We start from the raw sequence: 18,052 nt of genomic DNA on the forward strand, positions 1-18,052 counted from the left end.
CAAGATGAGATTCGGTATCCCTTAGTGAGAAAAGTGAGTTAATTGACATTATATAAATGGCCTAAGATTACAGAGTTACTGGGCAGGGTGGCAGGCCCACCTCACTGGCTGTCACCAGGACATGAAGCAGTTCATCATTAGATGGAGCTGGATAGCAGTATTCACTGTGTATCATGCAGCCGGGGTCAAGTATTGATCTGCCAGTTACCAGGTCAACTTCGGGCTTTTTTATTCACTGCTAAGTGAGTAAGAACACTTGAGGACCAGGACAGCCGAGCACACCCTCTGTGCACTGTGTGCTCTGTGTGCTAATTCTCGCCGTATCGTACACTCAGCATTTGTCCACTTCCCCTTAGACATGTACAGGGAGCCGGAGCACCAAGAACTTGCTTCACTGCTTTGCTTTCAGCATCAGCTAGGGTTAGACACACAGCTGATGCCAGAAAAGAACTTCTGCTCTATAAATGTTTGGAAGGTGCCATTACTGAGCTGAAATCTTCAAAGGAGAGTTGTAAGAAAACAAATTCTTTGATTAAGAAACAAATCACTAAACAGGAACATGAACTATTACTATAAAAGGCCTGTTTAAAAGAATTTGTTTGAAACAACTAGGATAGTGAGTTTCTTATATGGGTCTAAATTATATATACATTAAAATTTTCATTCCACAAGTCTAAAAAACTAGTTCAAATTTAGTCAGTTTCTTATTGGAAGCAGCTATGTTGTGGCTGAAATGTCATTCAGGACAAGTTTAGAATGAAGTAGGTAGGTAGTGGGAGCCAGAGCCTCAGGGTCAAGCGTCAGCCTCTTGATGGCTCTAGATGTTTCCCTGGGCTTTTGCTTCTTTCCCAGACTGAGGCAGTACACAAGGTTCTGGTAGCTTAGCATGCCATGATAGGATTCCAAATATTTGTGAGTTACAGAAGTTCTCAACAGTTATCTGTTGTGTTAGCAGACACTTAGAAGGTTATCTCTAACAAGTGTTTTAATCTTTTATGGTGAAAAATTCGAGTATATACCAAAGCTCTTCCCTGTCACACAGGAACTCCTCCAGATCCAACTATTTATATCTTTTAACTGGAAAGTTTAACAACTAAATTAAAAGGGAAAACTTCTAATTATAACTAGTACTACAAAACGTAGAGATGACTTGGAGTAGAATAAATTAAATCTTGGTTTGGGTAATGTATTCAGTGGAAGTCATATTTTTAACTTTGTTTTGAAGTAATTTTAGACTTACAGAAAAGTTGCAAAACTGTTACAGAATGTTCCCTGATGCACTTCAGCCCATTTCCCCTAACGTTCAGATCTTACCTAACCACGGGACGTTTATCAAAACCAGGAAATTAGCATTGATGCAATACTATTAACTCTTCTACAGATCTTAGTTGAATTACACATTACTACATCAGTGTCCTTTCCTAGTCCAGGATCAAATTTTGAATCTGGAACTGTATGTCGCTGTCTTGCCTGTGCCTGGAAGGTGAATTCCAGGAAGGTGAATGCCAGGTCTTTCATCTTCTTTTCTTCTGACTTTTACACTTTTGAAGACTACCAGTCATTTGGTAGAATATCCCTCAATTTAGGTTTCTGTGATGTTTTCAGTGACTAGATTGAGGTAATGTATTGGGAAACACATTAGTGATGCCAAGCCATCTCAGTTCATAGCTATCAAGAGGCCCGCAGTGCTAGCATCCTCCTACTGGTGACACTGCACCACCAAAGTGGAGTCTCCCACGTTTCTGTTCTGTCAAGTTACCCTTTGTAATTACTTAGTATTTCATGAAGAGGGGAAATACTAGAAAACCACAGCTGCCTGGCTTTACAACACACTTTCCCACACTAGCGTCCGTTAATGAATTTGTGTACCACAGTTATCACTGTGGATGTTTGATTCATGGTAATTTTCTCTTTCCATTGTTCGATGTTTACTCATTGTTCTGCTCTAAGGGAGAGCAGCAGTTCTCCTCTGCATGTTCATTAGTTGTTTGTTTATTTATTTATTTGTCTTTTTGAGACAGGGTCTCCCTGTAGCCCCAGCTGGCCTGGAACTCACTATATAGACCAGGCTGGCCTCAAACTCACAGAGATCCGCCTGCCTCTGCCTCCCAAGTGCTGGGACTAAAGGCGTGTGCCACCATGCCCAGCTTAGTTGTTTATTTTTATCAGCATGTATCTGTGGATATGTATTTTCTTCTAGCATTTTTGCTGCTGTCTTTACTTCATTGATCAAATTGCCCCAGATTTGGCTGTTAAAACTGACTTCTTTCAGCATTCTTCAATAGGGCATTTATTGTTTGTGGGGAGGGTTGCTGTTTTTGTCTTCCTTACTTCATGGTGCCCTGAGATGCTCTAGGCTCATTTTAAAATCCCCCTGCCCTAGTCCTGGAATCAGTCATTTCTCCAAGGAGCACTGTTTCCTTTTATTGGAAAGTAGCATTTAAAAACTGAGACCTGAGTGCTAGGTATACTTACATCGATGGGATGTCATTACTCCTAGGATATCATAGTAGACAGAACTTGGAAATATATACCTCAAAAATTACATACAACCCAAGCCCACACCTTTAACTCCAGCACTCAGGAGACAGAGGCTAGTGGGTCTCTGAGCTCCAAGACCAACCTGGTCTACGTAGTAAGTTCTAGACCAGCCGTGGGCTACAGGGAGACTCTGTCTCAAAAAAGCCAGGGGGGGAGTCACGCACACGTGCATACACACACACACACACACAAAAAAAAAAAAAAAAAAAAAAAAAAAAATCTGTGTGTATTTCTGTGTCAGTCTGCATATGTATTAAAAATTACAAGTGTGTACGGCTCCAGCTCAGCACCACAGGGTTATTCTTCCTCTGCTCAGCAAAACTTTTCTCCAATATCCAACAGTGTATTTACTGCCTATGCAGCCCTACTGTGTGGCCATTCCCTGCTCCTGTGAAGACAGTGGCTCCTTTTGTCATTGGTCTTGTAGCCTGTATTCAGAACACTGCTCTTCAGCTTTGGTGAGGTCTCCTCATCCCACTCGTTGTGCTTTTGACCATTTATGCTCCAGTTTGGTTCCTGGGTGTCTTTTGCAGAAATTAGCAGATATGCGATTGTTGTTTTTTGTTGTTGGAAGGGGTTGTTAATCCCCTTCCTTTTTTCTTTCTTTTTTCTTTTCTTTTTTTTTTTTTTTTCGGTCTTTTTGAGACAGGTTCTCCCTCTAACCTCAGCTGGCCTCGAATTAACTCTGTAGAGGCTGGCCTTGAACTCAGAGAGATCTGCCAGCCTCTGCCTCCCAAGTGCTGGGATTAAAGGCGTGCACCACCAAGCCCGGTCCTCCTTTCTTTTTTCAGTAAAAGGTAACATACAATGGATGGAATTTTTTAAAGGTATATTTGAATAATCCTTTATGTAATTTTATCTTTTTCAGTTTCCAAATATCAGAAAGAACAATGACATAGTCTTTTCTTCCTCTCATCTTTTTAGACTGTATGTTAGGAAATTGTTAGATTTATTTTTTTCAGATTTATTTATTTATTTACTTCTCCCAAAAGCACTCTTTTATTTCCCTGAACAAATCGGGTATTTTGTTGTTCTGTTTTTTGATGCAGGGTCTCCTTCTAGCCCTAGCTGGCCTGGAGCTCACTGTGTAGACCAGTCTGACTTGAATTCACAGAGATTCCCCGTCTCTGCCTTCCAAGTCCTAAAGATCAAAGATGTGTGCCACCATGCCCAGCCTTACAAATCAGTTTTTTTAAAAAAACTTTTTAAAGAAATGTACTTTTCTTTATAAAAATTAAAATGTCCTGCCTTCCCTCTTTCAAACAAATTAAGCTTTGTGAAGGAGGAGGACAGAGGTTGCCTAAAGGTGGTCCCAGATCCAAACCAAGATCACCTTGTTCTTTTTGGAGTTTCTCAGTCCTTACCAATTCTTTTTTTTTTATTTTTCTCCCCCTTTTCTTTTTTTTCCAGTACCACAGTTTGAACCAAGGGTCTTACACATAGTCCACCTGCTTGACTACATCCTCCCTCTTTTTTTTTTGAGACAGGCTCTTACTAAGTTGCCCAGGCAGTCCTTCATCTCACCATCTTCCTGTCTCAGCCTCCTAAGTAGCCAGCATTACAGGCCTGTGCTAGTAGGCCTGGCCACCTTTACTCTACAGGGGTTCCCATGCTCTGAGTTCAAAACCAGACTTACAGCTGAACTTACTGCTGAACAGAAGACAGTGGTTACCCAGTGCCTCATTGTGCTAGACTGAAGAGTTTCTGGAGTTTCTGGAAAGATACAGTAAAGCAGGCACAGGAGACATGCATGCAGAGCAGTCAGGTACAGGGGAACATGCAGACCTCAGAGATGATGGACTTGACTTTTGAGTCTTGGAATTCTTTTTTTTTTTTTTTTTTCGGTCTTTTTGAGACAGGGTCTCCCTGTAGCCTCAGCTGACCTGGAACTCTCTATGCAGACCAGGCTGGCCTTGAACTCACAGAGATCCGCCTACCTCTGCCTCCCGAGTGCTGGGATTAAAGGCGTGTGCCACCACGCCCGACCCAAGTCTTGGAATTCTTACCTATTATTTTTATGTCTTCTGGCAACTTTTTAATAACAGGCATCCAGTTTTCTTGTTTGCAAATGAGATTTGCTGCTGTGGCAGCTCTGCAGAGGGTGCCTGTGTGTGATGCTCGCTTCCTCTCCTCTGCTGTCTTTACATCATTTGTTTTGCTTCCTTTAAGTGGATTTAAGGAAAGGAATTCTTGGTACCCTTCATTTCCTACATCTAATCCTGAGTTCATTTGTTTCTAGCAACAGTCCAAAGTTTAATTTTGTATCTTCTTAATAATAAATTGTATTTTTCTAAGTCTTTATTTGAAGAACAACATGGGCTTAATCAAAAAGCTTTTACTGAATTCTAATCTTTTGCTCCTTGGTAATTGTCTCTTGTAGAAGAGCGAGCTTACGTTAGTTTTATGGGATTACTCTTCCTGTGGAATTCTACTTTCTACTCTTACCACAAGTCCTCATGTAGGTGCGGGTCTTCTGTTCTTTCCCTTGTGTCAAGTAAAATACTATCTTGTATCTTTATTCAGCATTGTGCATTTTCCTTTTTTTTTTTGTTAGAGCCAGCATTCTGAGTGGTCTGCTTGCAGGATTGTGATAATTGACACTTGGCCATCACCCCACAGCTCTTGACTGCCAGTAGTGGCCACTCTGCCACTCTGAAGCTTTGCTGTCTTAGAAAATCCAGTTGCACTAAAGTTGGGCTTCAAGGAACCACCTGACCTTGTTCTAGCACTGTGCTGGACAAGCTTTAGTGTCAACTTGACACACCTGGGTTGAGGGAGCCTCAGTTGGGGAATTGCCTCTATTGGACTGGCCTGTGGCCATGTCTGAGAGGCATCTTCTTGATGAGTGTTATGGGAGGGCCCAGCCCACTGTGGGTGGTGCCACCCCTGGGCAGGTGGGCCTTTGTTGCATAAGAAAGCAGGCTGAGCAGGGGCCAGGGGAGCAAGCCAGTAAACAACGTTCCTCCATGGCCTGTGCTCCAGCTCCTGCTTCCAGGTTCCTGCCCTGTGTTCCTGCCTTGGGCTCTCTGATGAACTGCGTGCGACCTGGGAGTTGTAAGCCGAATAAACCCTTTCCTCCCTAAGTTGGTAGTGGTCAGAGTATTTTGTCACAAGCAATGATGAACAAACTAGGACAAGCGCCTACTCTCTCTAGACTTATGGTTTGTCAACATCAGTGATTGGAAGTGGCCATCAGAATGCTGGCTGTGGTTCCCTGCCCCAGTACTTTGAGCTCCATTCAAATGCAGACAGTTGGCAGTGTTCTCAAATGTGAGCATTTAGGGTGATCACAGGTTCATGCTGTGGGAGAATTGCCTTCAGCTGGAAGTGATAGGTGGAGGGATGAGGAAAAGGAACACTTAGTAATAGTGCTGAAAAATGAGCAAGTACAGCAAGTGGATCAGAACTTCGATGGATTTCTGTGATACATAAAATAGATGAATTGGGGCTAATAGAAACTAGATTCTGCATACCCACCCCAAAGCAGGTGTAGAGAAGACCGCTGTGGAGCACATACTGTTCTCAACAAGCTCAGGCAGAACTCCAAGCTCTCAAAGTAGGTATGAGCCAAAGCAGGCTATGGGGCAGTCGTCAGGAGTGTTATAAAACAATATGGGACAGCTGGGCCCGTAAGCCTCTACTGCAGTACTGCTCAGCCTTGGTGGAAGGAGAACTGTCTAGGGAGCGTTTGAAAACCCCAGTGCCCAAGCCTCCAACTCATTAAATATGAACCTCAAAGGACAAACCTGCAGGCACAAGTATTTTTTTAAATACCCAGGTGACTCTAGTTTCCAGCCAAGGACCGAAAATTACTGGCTCCAAAATGTAACCGGGATCTGCCTCACAAGACTCCAGGTGTTAGACTTGGACTGCAGAACAGGAACATGAAGTGTCTTTGAACTTTTCAAACAGATTTATTGGGGGGAGGTAGTAAGTGATGCTAAAGGGTTCTGTCCCTGAAAGGAATCTTCCATATATCAGCCACAGGACAGGGCATCCCCAGCTTCCTGCATGCATCACGATCAACGCATACCAACTGCTTAATAAATATTTATGAAGTCTTCACCCCTACGTCCCTCATAGTCACTCCACCTTTTTGGGAATAGGTCTGTCATATTACCTGCTTAGAGAAATAGTGCCAGTTAGTAGTAATCCTTAGATCATCTGAGTTTATATTATGTGCAGACAACGGGGACTCATCAGCAGATACGAAAAAAGAACCTAGGTGACTAACAGAAAACACAGGCTGTAACTGAAACTCAGATTACTGTCTTTAGAGGTAGTTTAAAAGATGTTAGAGTCAGAACTAAAATAACAAACTCTGAAAAAGGGGAGGAAGGACAAGAAAGTCTGAAATTAAAAGGCTATTTGGGGAAGAGAGATTGAAAGTGAATGATAAAATGAGATGTAGATAATTGAAAAGGGAGGGAAGGAAGGGGGGCGGAATTAGCATTTAAAGCAGAAGAATTTTAAGGCTTGGTAGTGGCCAGGAGTTAGTGGCAGGCAGAAGTGGTTTTTCACATAGCTATATCCTGATCAAATTTCTGAGTTCTTTAAAACCATATTGGAGGCCTGGAGAGATGGTTCAGCAGTTACATATAAAGATGGCTGGGCATGGTCACACTCGCCTTTAATTCCAACACTTGGAAGAGTCAAGTGGATCTCTTTGAGTTCAAGGCCAGCCTGGTCTACATAGCAGCTCCAGGCCAGCCAAGAGCTATGTAGTGAAACTCTGACGCAAACAAAACAAAAAAGATAGATACATAGAGACATGGGTGGGTGGATGGATGGATGGATGGATGGATGGGTGGACAGACGGACAGACAGATGGACAGACAGAAAGATGGACCCCTGGAGCTCATTGGCCAGCCAGTCCAGCCAAATCATTGAGCTCCAGGTTCAGTGAGAGAGATGCTGTCTCAAAGAATGAGATAGAGGGGGCTGGAGAGATGACTCAGCGGTTAAGAGCACTGGCTGCTCTTGTAGAGGACGAGGGTTTGAATCCTAGTACCCACGTGGATGCACATGCATACATACATACATACAGGCAATAGTCATACAAATGAAATAAAGAAAAAATATAGAACAATAAAGGAAGACACCCACCCAATGTCAACTTCTGGCCTCCGGACAGTATGTATACACACACATGAATACATATATACAAATACTTATGAATGAAAGTTCCCTGTTAAAGGCACAGGTCAAAATGACTACAAGATACAGCTATATATTCTTTATAAATGAATCAGCAAAACCAGAATTGTACCAAAAAATGAATTTTAAAGATTCCATGTATGCAGGGCGTGGTGGTGCACACCTTTAATCCCAGCACTTGGGAGGCAGAGCCAGGCAGATCTCTATGAGTTCCAGGCTAGCCTGGTCTTACATAGTGAGTTCCAGGCCAGCTGAGGCTACAGGGAGACCCTATCTGAGAAGGATCAGAAAAAGATTCTGTGTATACTTATGTTGAGATCTGATAGAGCTGTGAGGGTTTGGGTTTGGGTTCTATCCTTCATAAGCTTTCCAGGTATTTATTAATGTCCAGCAAACTACCACAAAAAGCAAGCAGAGATTCTTAAAGCATCTTACTATGTTTCCACAAAATAATATAGTATATTCTTAGCCTAAGATGGACAGTGATTTGGGGGGTTTTTTAATAGAAAATAGTCTCTTTTTTGTTAAAAAACAAAACCAAAAAAACACAATGGGTCATTTATTTTAGTAGTACAGAACAAAAGTGCCACGTCAGTAATGATTTGTATAGCCTGGGATTTATTAAAATGGACGTACTGACTGATAGAGCCAAACAGGAACATTCCTATAAATTAGTGAAAATTACCACTCTTTCTTAAAGCCCTGTTTTCAGATTAGTTATTAGCTAAATATTTATTTTCTGGTACTGAACTGTGTGCTGGGCACTGTGATATACAAAGGAAGTGTGAGACTTTGGTATGGCCTACTGGGAACTTCTACTTGGACAACTGTGTAGTCATTAAAGCATGTCTAATCTAGTATAACTTACCGCTAATTACAGGGAAATAATCACAGCTGTCATTCCCCGAGTTCATTTCTACATCCACACTTAGTGTAGTTCTGTCTCATAGTAGACACCCTGATAATGTGGATGAATGATTAAGAATATGTGCAAAAGCTTTAATTCAGTGCTTTTTTTTGTTTCTTTGGTTGGTTGGTTTTTTGGTTTGTTTTTCTAAATTTTATTTTTTATTTTATGTGTATGCATGTATTGCCTGCATGTAGGTAAGTTCACCCGTGTTGTGCAACGCCCATGGAGGTCAGAAGAGGCTGTCGGATCCCCTGGAACTGGAGTTACAGACAGTTGATAGCTGCCATGTGGGTGCTGGGAATCAAACCTGCTGCTTCTGCAAGAATAACCAGTGTTCTTAACCACTGAGCCATCTCTCCAGCCCCTTGTTTTTCGACAGGGTCTCACTCTGCAGCCCAGACTAGCCTGGAATTTGCTATGTAGGCCATCCCTGGCTGGCCTGGATCTCACAGTGATCCACCTGCCTCTTCCTAGAAGCAAAGGCATGCGCCCCCACACCCAGCTTGTTTCTTTTCTTTAGAGACAGAGTCCCAGGTATCTCAGGCCAACCTCTAATTCATTGTGCTCAAGGTTGGCCTTGAACTCCTGTTTCTCTTGCCTTTCTGCCTCATTTTTTTTCCAATGATTTATCATTTTTGTTTTATGTGTATGGGTATCTGCCTGCCTGTATGTAAATGCACCACAAGCATGCAGTGCCCACAGAGGCCAGAAGATAACATCAGATCCCCTGGAACTGGAGTCGTTTTAATTTTGTTTTTTGAGACTAGGTCAGGCTATGTATCTCAGACTGGCTTCCAACTCCCTGTGTAGTCCTGGCTGGCCTCAAACTGGCAGTAGTCCTGTTTTTTCATCCCAAGTGTCACTACACCTGGCTCCGATTGCCTGCGTTAATCTCAGCAGCTCTGAATTAGCTGGCATCATCCCTAGTCTTTAAAGAAACTTGAGTGTGCAGTAGTTTCCCTCCCATAGCCAGTGCTGTTAGGTGCAGAATGGAACTAATGCTGTCAAGCTCTGACTTAAGTTCTATACTGCTGTGAAGGGAGAGTTATGGTAAGATTTGTTTTGGAGAATTTATTTGCTTGGTATATAGACTAATAATTAAAAGCCATTTGCATCCTGCCATGGTGGCATGCACCTTTAATTCCAGTGCTCTGGAGGCAAAAGCAGGTAGTCTCTGTGAGATGGAGGTCAGCCTGGTCTACATAGCTATAGGGAGTCCTGTCTCAAAAAAGCAAAAACTTAACTTTCATAAATGTTCTGCTATTCCGGTAGCCAGGCTCCAGGCCTGCTCTGTATTAGCATCTGTCTCTTGTTCCCTGAGCATTCTCACAGTGGTGTTTGTTCACCTGAGAAAGTACAAACTGGTAACAGAGCAGCAAGGGAGGCAATTTGGGGCAACCATGTCAGGTAGGAGTGCTGTCCTAATCGGTGCTTATGGCCCTCCCCTGCTTGCCCTCTGGTGGTTTGTTGAGAGCCCTTTCTTGGGTGCCCTGCTCTGTCGGGCAGGACATCGAGACAAGCTTTTTTGGCATGAATTAGGCAGCAGAGAAACCCTTGCCGAGAGGGACTGACCATCAGCACCTGGTTTTCTCTGGCCAGATGACCAGTCTTTCCTAGTAGTAATAATGCCATTACAGCATTCCTCTTTAGATCCCCTGACCCAGTAATTGTTTTGGGAATGAGTGCAAAGCTATCAGACACCAACTGCTATAATTAGAAAAGGAAAACAAACACCACAGCTAATGTCTTAGGCTGCAGCATTTTAGGACTTTCTTTAAAGTTATGTAGCCTTTTTCTCAGTTTTGCTTCCTGAAATACAAACTACAGTTTTGGGGTTCTGGCATTCCAGTTTTTGTTACTGCTGTGCACTCTTTCCTTTTTTTCCCCCTATTTTAATCAGAGTACAAATTGCTGTCAGCACATCGAGTTCATGTGCCAGCCACATTCAGAACAGGGTGTTCTGTGCTCTTCAAAACAAAATTGCTCTAGGGCAGTAAGAACAATAAGTCAGAGCTCCAGTTTAAATGATGTTTTTCAGCAACCCAAATCACTTGATGTGGTTACACTCTGGATTGTGCAGCTAAGCTTGGGTAATTTGGTTTGGTTTGACTTTGTGGGGTTTGTTGGAGCACCCCCTCTCCCTTGCCCCTTTAAGTTACATAGACTTTAAGTCAAAGAAAATATTGTCCCTTTTTAACTTGTTTATTTCTTTCTCTACCAAAAAGGCCCTAAGTAGAAGCATCCCATATGTACTTTCATTCACTTCAGGCACGTCATAGATCATTTACTTCCTGTAAATCATGCTGCTTGAGATTAGCAGCAGACATCCTGAGCCCTAAAGGCTGAGCCGAGTGAGTCATGATAGTTTTTATTAAATATTTATTGAGTATTCACGCTGAGATAGAAGGTCAGAAGCAACCACAGGTCTTCCCCTAGCAGAGCTGCCGTAGTTTCTTTGATAGCAGTTGTTAACACAATGCAATAGAACAATTGGATCCCTAGAGCCTCTGCATCTGTCACCTAGAGGGAAGCTAGACTGCGGCAACAGCAGCCTTCCCATGGCTCCTGTGTGTGAGCTCTTGTCAGTAACTTTGTAGGACTTGTCACACCAGCCGTCCAAGTTTAGAAGTTTAGTTAACCCAATCAATGATAACCTTTCCCCTTGCTCTGATGTTTGAAATTTCATCAGTGTTCCAAGGCAGTGGTAGTGTACATGTGTGTAAGCTGGAATGTATATGTCAATGTCTGGTAAGAACCTATTACATTTTCTTTCTTTTTTTTTTTTGTCTTTTTGAGACAGGGTCTCCCTGTAGCCCCAGCTGTCCTGGATCTCACTATATAGACCAGGCTGGCCTTGAACTCACAGAGATCCACCTGCCTCTGCCTCCCAAGTGCTGGGATTAAAGGAGTGCACCACCACGTGGGCCTGGTCTTACATTTTCTTTCTTTATTGTGTGAGCATATGTTTGCTGTGTGTCCAGTTGAAGTCAGCAGACATCTACTGGGAGTTGATTCTCTGCCCATCATGTGAGTTCCCAGGTATCAAACTCAGGTTGTTAGGCTTAGCGACAGGCACCATTACCTGCTGAGCCATCTCCCTGGCCCTCAGTTAAGCTTTTATGTAACTGGTATGTAGCAATTGTTTTGGCCCAATTTTGAAGAATTAGATTTATCAGAAAAAAGCACCAGACTAATCCATATATAAGGCAGAGCGTTATTAAGAGCTCCAGCATGTTTACCTTCCTGCTGGGAGGCCATAGACAGAGGTTAACACTCACTGTCTCAGTCTAGTGGTGTCTCTGTCTTAATGTTGCTTTTTGTTCATTTGACTTTCTGTTTCTTTTCTGTGTGCTTACTGCATCTATCTTTATCTGTGGCTTTTCCCACCCCAACACAGTGATCAGCCGTCACCTGTAAAGAGAATCTCTGCAATTTTTTATGTAATTTCAAGCACGCTGCAAGCTGAAAATAGGTCTAGGAAACATACAATCAGGAATCTTAGAAGTCTTTGGATTTCCTGTTGTGAAAACACATTCAAACTGATCAACCAAAAGCCACAACAAATGTACTGATAATTCCCTCCCCTGTTAGATGTGCTCTACTTAGAGAGGAAGATGATAATTCTTCTAACAATAAACTTCAGACAAAAGAGAACCTGCTGACTGTGAACTACCAGAATAATAAATCTCAACAGTAGAGGTATTAATCACTTTGCTTAGCAAATCTATTAGTCTAACAGTTTCTTGGGCAAAATTTAAAATGTGTGGTTGTAATTTTTTGTGGTTGGTGTTTATTTCTTTGTTTATTATGGTTCTGGGGATTGAATATCGGGCTTTCAAAGCAGACACTCGGCCACTGAGCTATATCCCTAGCCTTTTATTTTGAGACAGGGTGTCACAAAATTGCTCCAGCAGGCCTTGAACTTGTGTTTCTTCTGCCTTAGCCTCTTGAATAGCTGACTTCCTAAACTTTTTTTTTTTTCCTCCTTTGGTCTTTTTGAGACAGGGTTTCCCCATAGCCCAAGTTGGCCTGGAACTCGCTATGTAGACCAGGCTAGCCTCAAACTCAGAGATCCACCTGCCTCTGCCTCCTGGGTGCAGGCTTAGTACCTAATCTTCTAAGAAATCTCAGTCCCTTTAGAAACATCACCTTTTACATCTTAAAGTCCCTCTAAAACCTCTGATGTACGTGTATTTGAAAATAAAGTTAAATTCATTTTTTAAAAAGGAGAGGCCACTGGCAGTGCTCATTACTGCCCAGCTTGCTGCCTCTTGCACTTACTCAGTAAGCCTGTTTTCTTCATATATACATAATATGTACTTGTGTTTGGGGGAGGGGGGAGACTTTTAATTTTCTGCAAATTGTTTATTTTATCTTGATCATTCCAAAAGTAAGTATAGCATCAAAAGAATCTTGTATTTGCAAGTTAGGGATTCTAGACAAAATGCCATGTGCCACACCCTGGTTTTAGCCCTTGTTAGGAGTAACTGATTCTGTGTGTCCTCCATGGGAGCGAGACAGGGCGGCATCAGCCCTAGACTTTACAGCGCAAGTCTCTGGTGGCTTTGAGGCCCTGGTATCTATAGCTTACTTCTGTTTACCCTTCAGTTTCTCTAATTTCTCAGTTCTACGCTAAAGGTAATCTGATCAAATGATTAACCACCGGAATTAGCTTTGAAGCTGGTCTCTTGGCCATATTGAAAGTTATATTACTAGGTCACAGAACTGTAGAATTTGAGAGCTTTCAAGAGACCTTTGAGATCAGATAGTTTAAAGGGGGAGTGAGTTGGAATTGAACTTGTATTTGCAAGATGGTAATTGTAGCCGGGTGTGGTGGCGCACACATTTGATCCCAGCACTTGGGAGGCGGATCTCTGAGTTTGATGCCAGCCTGGTCTACATAGTGGGTTCCAGGCCAGCTGGGACTACAAGGAGACCGTCTCAAAAAAAAAAAAAGATGGTAATTGTCATAAGGCATGGAATATATGTATTTGAATGAATGAACAGGGTTTTAGTCTTTATGAAGCAAGTTACTTATCTAAAATAGATTAGGTTATAAAGAAGTATTTTAGGTAATTACTTGATTTGAATATAGGCTATTATAAGCAGAAGTAGAAACTTGATGTTTTGTTTCATTTCTTTGGGTTTTTTTGAGACAGAGTCTCCCTGTAGCCCCAGCAAGGGCTGGTATACCAGACTGGCCTTGATCTCACAGAGATCTGCCTGCTTCTGCCTCCTGAGTGCTAGAACTAAAAAGGCACACAACACCATGCCTGGCATGACACTTGTTTTTAATTTTTATTTATTTAATATGTATGTGTTGCTGGGCGTGTTGGCACACGCCTTTAATCCCAGCACTTGGGAGGCAGAGGCAGGCAGATCTCTGTGAGTTCAAGGCCAGTCTGGTCTATATAGTGAGTTCCAGGACAGCTGGGGCTACAGGGAGACCCTGTCTCAAAAACAACCAAGAAAAAAAAAAAAATGTGTTTATGTGCACCACATGCATGCAGGAGTTTTCAGAGATCAGAAGAGGGTGTTAGATCCCCTGGGACTAGAATTGCAAGTGGTTGTAAGCCACCATATCAGTGCCAAGAACTGGGGTCCACTGAAAAAGCAGCCAGTGCTCTTAACCACTGAGCCATCTCTCTAGGCCCAGAAACTAACTTTTTTACTACAGAGAATTTTGCTGCCTGTTAACACTATCACATAGCCATCCATTTTCCTACTGAGCAAAAGACCTCATTGGAAATGCATAGTAGCCTTAATATTAAAAGTATTTGGGGTTTGGGGTGTAGCTTGGTGGTTGGACTTTTCTTTGCATGTAAATCCCTGGGTTCAATCCCTAGCACCACACGCACACACAAATTATTGGGAGGTAGGTACAATACTACATGCCTATGATAGTGTCAGCATTTGGGGAGCTGATAGCTCAGTGGTTAAGAGTACTTGCTCCTGAAGAGGACTCAGATTCAGTTCCCAGCACACACATGGCAGCTGGCAGCTGTCTCTAACTGTAGTTCCGGGTGATCTGATACCCTCTTCTGGTATCCACAGGCATTGCATATGCAGGTACACTCAAACATTGCAGGCAAAATACTCATGCACATAAAATAAAAATAAATAAATCGGGCTGGAGAGATGGCTCAGCAGTTAAGAGCACTGACTGCTCTTGCAGAGGACCCGGGTTCGATTCCCAGCACCCACATGGTGGCTATGACTTGTCCTTGACTCCAGTTCCAGGGGAATCCGAAGCCGCTTTCTGACCTCCGCAGCATTGCACGACACGGGTGCACTCACATACATGCAGGCAATATACTCATACACATAAAATAAAAATAATAAATAAAATATTTTAAATAAAAAATAAATCAAGAGCCAGGTGCAGTGGTGCATGCCTTTTAATCCAGCTGTTAGGAGGCAGAAGCAGGCAGATCTCTGAGTTGGAGGCCAGCTAGGGCTATGTAGTGAGACCCTATCTCACAAAAACAAAAGGTAAATAAATTTTTAAAAAATTAAAAATAATATAATGTCAGCACTTGGGAGAGAAAGGCAGGAGAATGGAGAGTTCCAGGCTAGCCCAGGCTACATAGAGACTGCCTCCAAAAAAAAGAGCAATCTTGAGTTAACCTGTGTTATTGAAGAAATAACCACTCAGTTGTGGGCTGTTTTTTGTTGTTTTGTTTTGCCCAAACACCTACAGCCAAGATGCTGTTTCAGATAGTTAAGCTGTTGTATATATCTGATAGTATATGTATGATATTTTCATAATATCTCTTTTAAAAAATACAGTATTTTGGGAGCTGGAGAGATGGCTCAACCGCTAAGAACACTGGCTGTTCTTAGACCTGGGTTCAAATCCTAGAACCCACATGGCAGCTAACTGTCTGTAACGCCAAATCAGCTAACTGTCTGTAACGCCAGTTCCAGGGGATCCGACAGCCTCTTCCACCCTCTGCGGGCACCGCACAACATGGGTGCACTTACCTACATGCAGGCAATACACACATACACATAAAATAATAAATAAATTTTTTTTTTAAATCCAGTATTTCTTGACCTTGTGTTACAGGTAAGGAAATTAGTAAGTATACATTTAACCAAAAACAGAAAGAAATACAGTCACTCTTAAACTTTCAGACTGGGTGGGCAAGGCTTCAAGAAGACACTGCATGTGTCTTATGCTGAAAAAGAAAGGGAAGTGGTATGTGCCACACTGTCGTCCCCTCCGTAAACCTTCAATCCTTAGAAGCAGCTTTGTGACTGTCCTGTCTCCTCACCCTCAGTCCACCTGGAAGGCTGCTGTGGTGGAAGGCTGTTTGATTGCAGAGATGTGGTATTCATTGTTGGTGAAGGAGAAGACCACGACATTCCAATCGGAATTGACAAAGCCCTGGAGAAAATGCAGAGGGAAGAGCAGTGTATTTTGTATCTTGGACCACGGTAAGAAGCACCAGCTTTCAGTACACAGCGAAGTTACCTGAGGGAAAGGGTCTGCTGCTTCCTCACTCAGCATTTTGGTGTGTCAGTGTGGTGCACACAGTAGTGGCGGCATTTTCAGAATCGGGTGCCAGTCGGGACATTTGGGGCCTTAGAGCACCACAGAGGTCTATGAGCAGATTTGCTCATGACTGGCCTGTTTAAGACTAGGACTGACGGTCAAGTCTCGCTTTTTGTTTGTTCTCCTGCCATGTTACCACGTCAGGCAGCTCCTGGCTCCTCTTGTGTGGTTCTCTTGCCCCTCTTCTCCTCTCTGCATTCAGCAGGAGGCAGTCAAATGTGGGCATTGGGAGTTGAGGCATTTGGATGATTTACTACTATTTGACTGTATGCCACATGTTCTTATACAGAGTCCCCAAAGGAAGAAAAACCCCAGCTTGTGCTTCCTGGATCTAAAGGCAGCGGAGATGACTCATCTTTGCCTAAAATTTTCCCATCATAAGGATATCCATTTGCACTTCCAAGCTTAGAACTACCCAGCACAGTCTCTTGTGAAAACGTGTTTGGTATTATTTTTAGATCTAAAACGGTCCCATAAATTCAGCTCTTCTATCTTGAGAAATGGACCCCTGAGAGATTCTGGGTGTTTTGATGCCATCTGCATATAAGTGTGTCTGCTTGTCCAGCATGGCTTCCTTGGGCTCCACAGATTTCCAGACTTTTGACGTCCTCACCTTCCAGTAGGGCCAGCTGTGCCTTGTGTACCATCCTTTGCTTTGTCACCTCTGCAGTGACAGCCCAGTGCTTAGTCCATGCCCTTATCTTTTAGATATCTCAGCCGTGCAACTACATCTTAAGTCTTTCCAAAATGCTCCACCCCAAGCTCTTTAAAGTTGTTGCTGCTGCGCTTTTTATGAATGCCTTACTATTCCCTGCTCCAACTTCGGCTATAGTCACACCTCAGTGTGCTTTTGTTTTTTTCTCTATACTTATAGTTCACTCTAAGGTGAAGCTATTTTTCAGTTGAGAACTTTTTTCTAGAGAAGGTTGTCTCTTCCATATTCCCCAGTCTCTTAATCTTAATATTCCAAAATTATGGTAGTTCTAATTCAGAAGGTGGGATTTAGGTCTAAGGCATGTTCTCATGGCTAAGCTTCTTATGGAGAAGTTCTGTAAATAATAGGAGCATTTAGTATCACGTGAATCTGATCTTTACATGTTTAGCATAGCTGATAAGACAGTTTGGGGAGCAGATGTCTCAAATTTAAAAGCAAAGAAGAATAAAAACTACTTTGTATTTATTAGTGCAAATAGCTCCTTGCAGGTTTAAACTGTTAGGTCATTCGCAGCAGTTAAATCCTGCTCTTTGCAGCTTACCAGCAGCATGCATTTGGCCAAGTCACTAACTTGCCCTAAGCCTAACTGAGTCCCCTGTATGAATGAGGATAACAGTTCCACCTCCCAGAGCTACATGCAGCCAAAGTATTTAGCAAACTCCCCCTAAGCCTCCCTGCAGTAGCCAGGACAACATTTGCAGTGGCTCTTTCTTTTCCATTTTACCCTTGGCCATAAGAAATGAAATCTCGGCCAGACATGGTAGCAGCCCAGCACTCCGGAGGCAGAGGCAGTCGGATCTCTGAGTTCCAGGCCAGCCAGGGCTACATAATAAGACCCTGTCTCAATAAACAAACAAAACAAAACAAAAAAAGATCTCAATTGAGCATATTCATAGAGTTCTGAGATCTTTTCAAATATAAAAGTAGTCAATAAGCTCTCATAAATTCCTGAGTAAAAGGGTTTTTAAAAATGTTTTTAAGCCGGGAGTGGTGGCTCATGCCTGTAGTCCCAGCACTTGGGAGGCAGAGGCAGGTGGATCTCTGTGAGTTCAAGGCCAGCCTGGTCTACATAGTGAGTTCCAGGATAGCTTGGGCTACAGGGAGACCCTGTCTCAAAAAGACCAAAAAAATGCAAATAATAACATTTTGCTTTAGGGATTTTATGATGGAA

At 42.7% G+C, this 18,052-nt stretch overlaps 1 protein-coding gene across 2 annotated transcripts in view; it reads left to right on the forward strand.

The window, feature by feature from the left end:
• Positions 1–18,052, forward strand: part of Fkbp5 (FKBP prolyl isomerase 5) — a 121,552-nt gene that overhangs the window by 79,286 nt on the left and 24,214 nt on the right. For both annotated transcript variants that reach the window (XM_008840098.3, XM_029566914.1), the window contains one exon: positions 15,892–16,048. In XM_008840098.3, the coding sequence (XP_008838320.1) occupies positions 15,892–16,048 (157 nt within the window). The remainder of the gene's footprint in view (positions 1–15,891; positions 16,049–18,052) is intronic.

This window comes from Nannospalax galili, unplaced genomic scaffold, assembly GCF_000622305.1.
Source record: "Nannospalax galili isolate Female #2095 unplaced genomic scaffold, S.galili_v1.0 scaffold538, whole genome shotgun sequence".
Lineage (NCBI taxonomy): Eukaryota > Metazoa > Chordata > Mammalia > Rodentia > Spalacidae > Nannospalax > Nannospalax galili.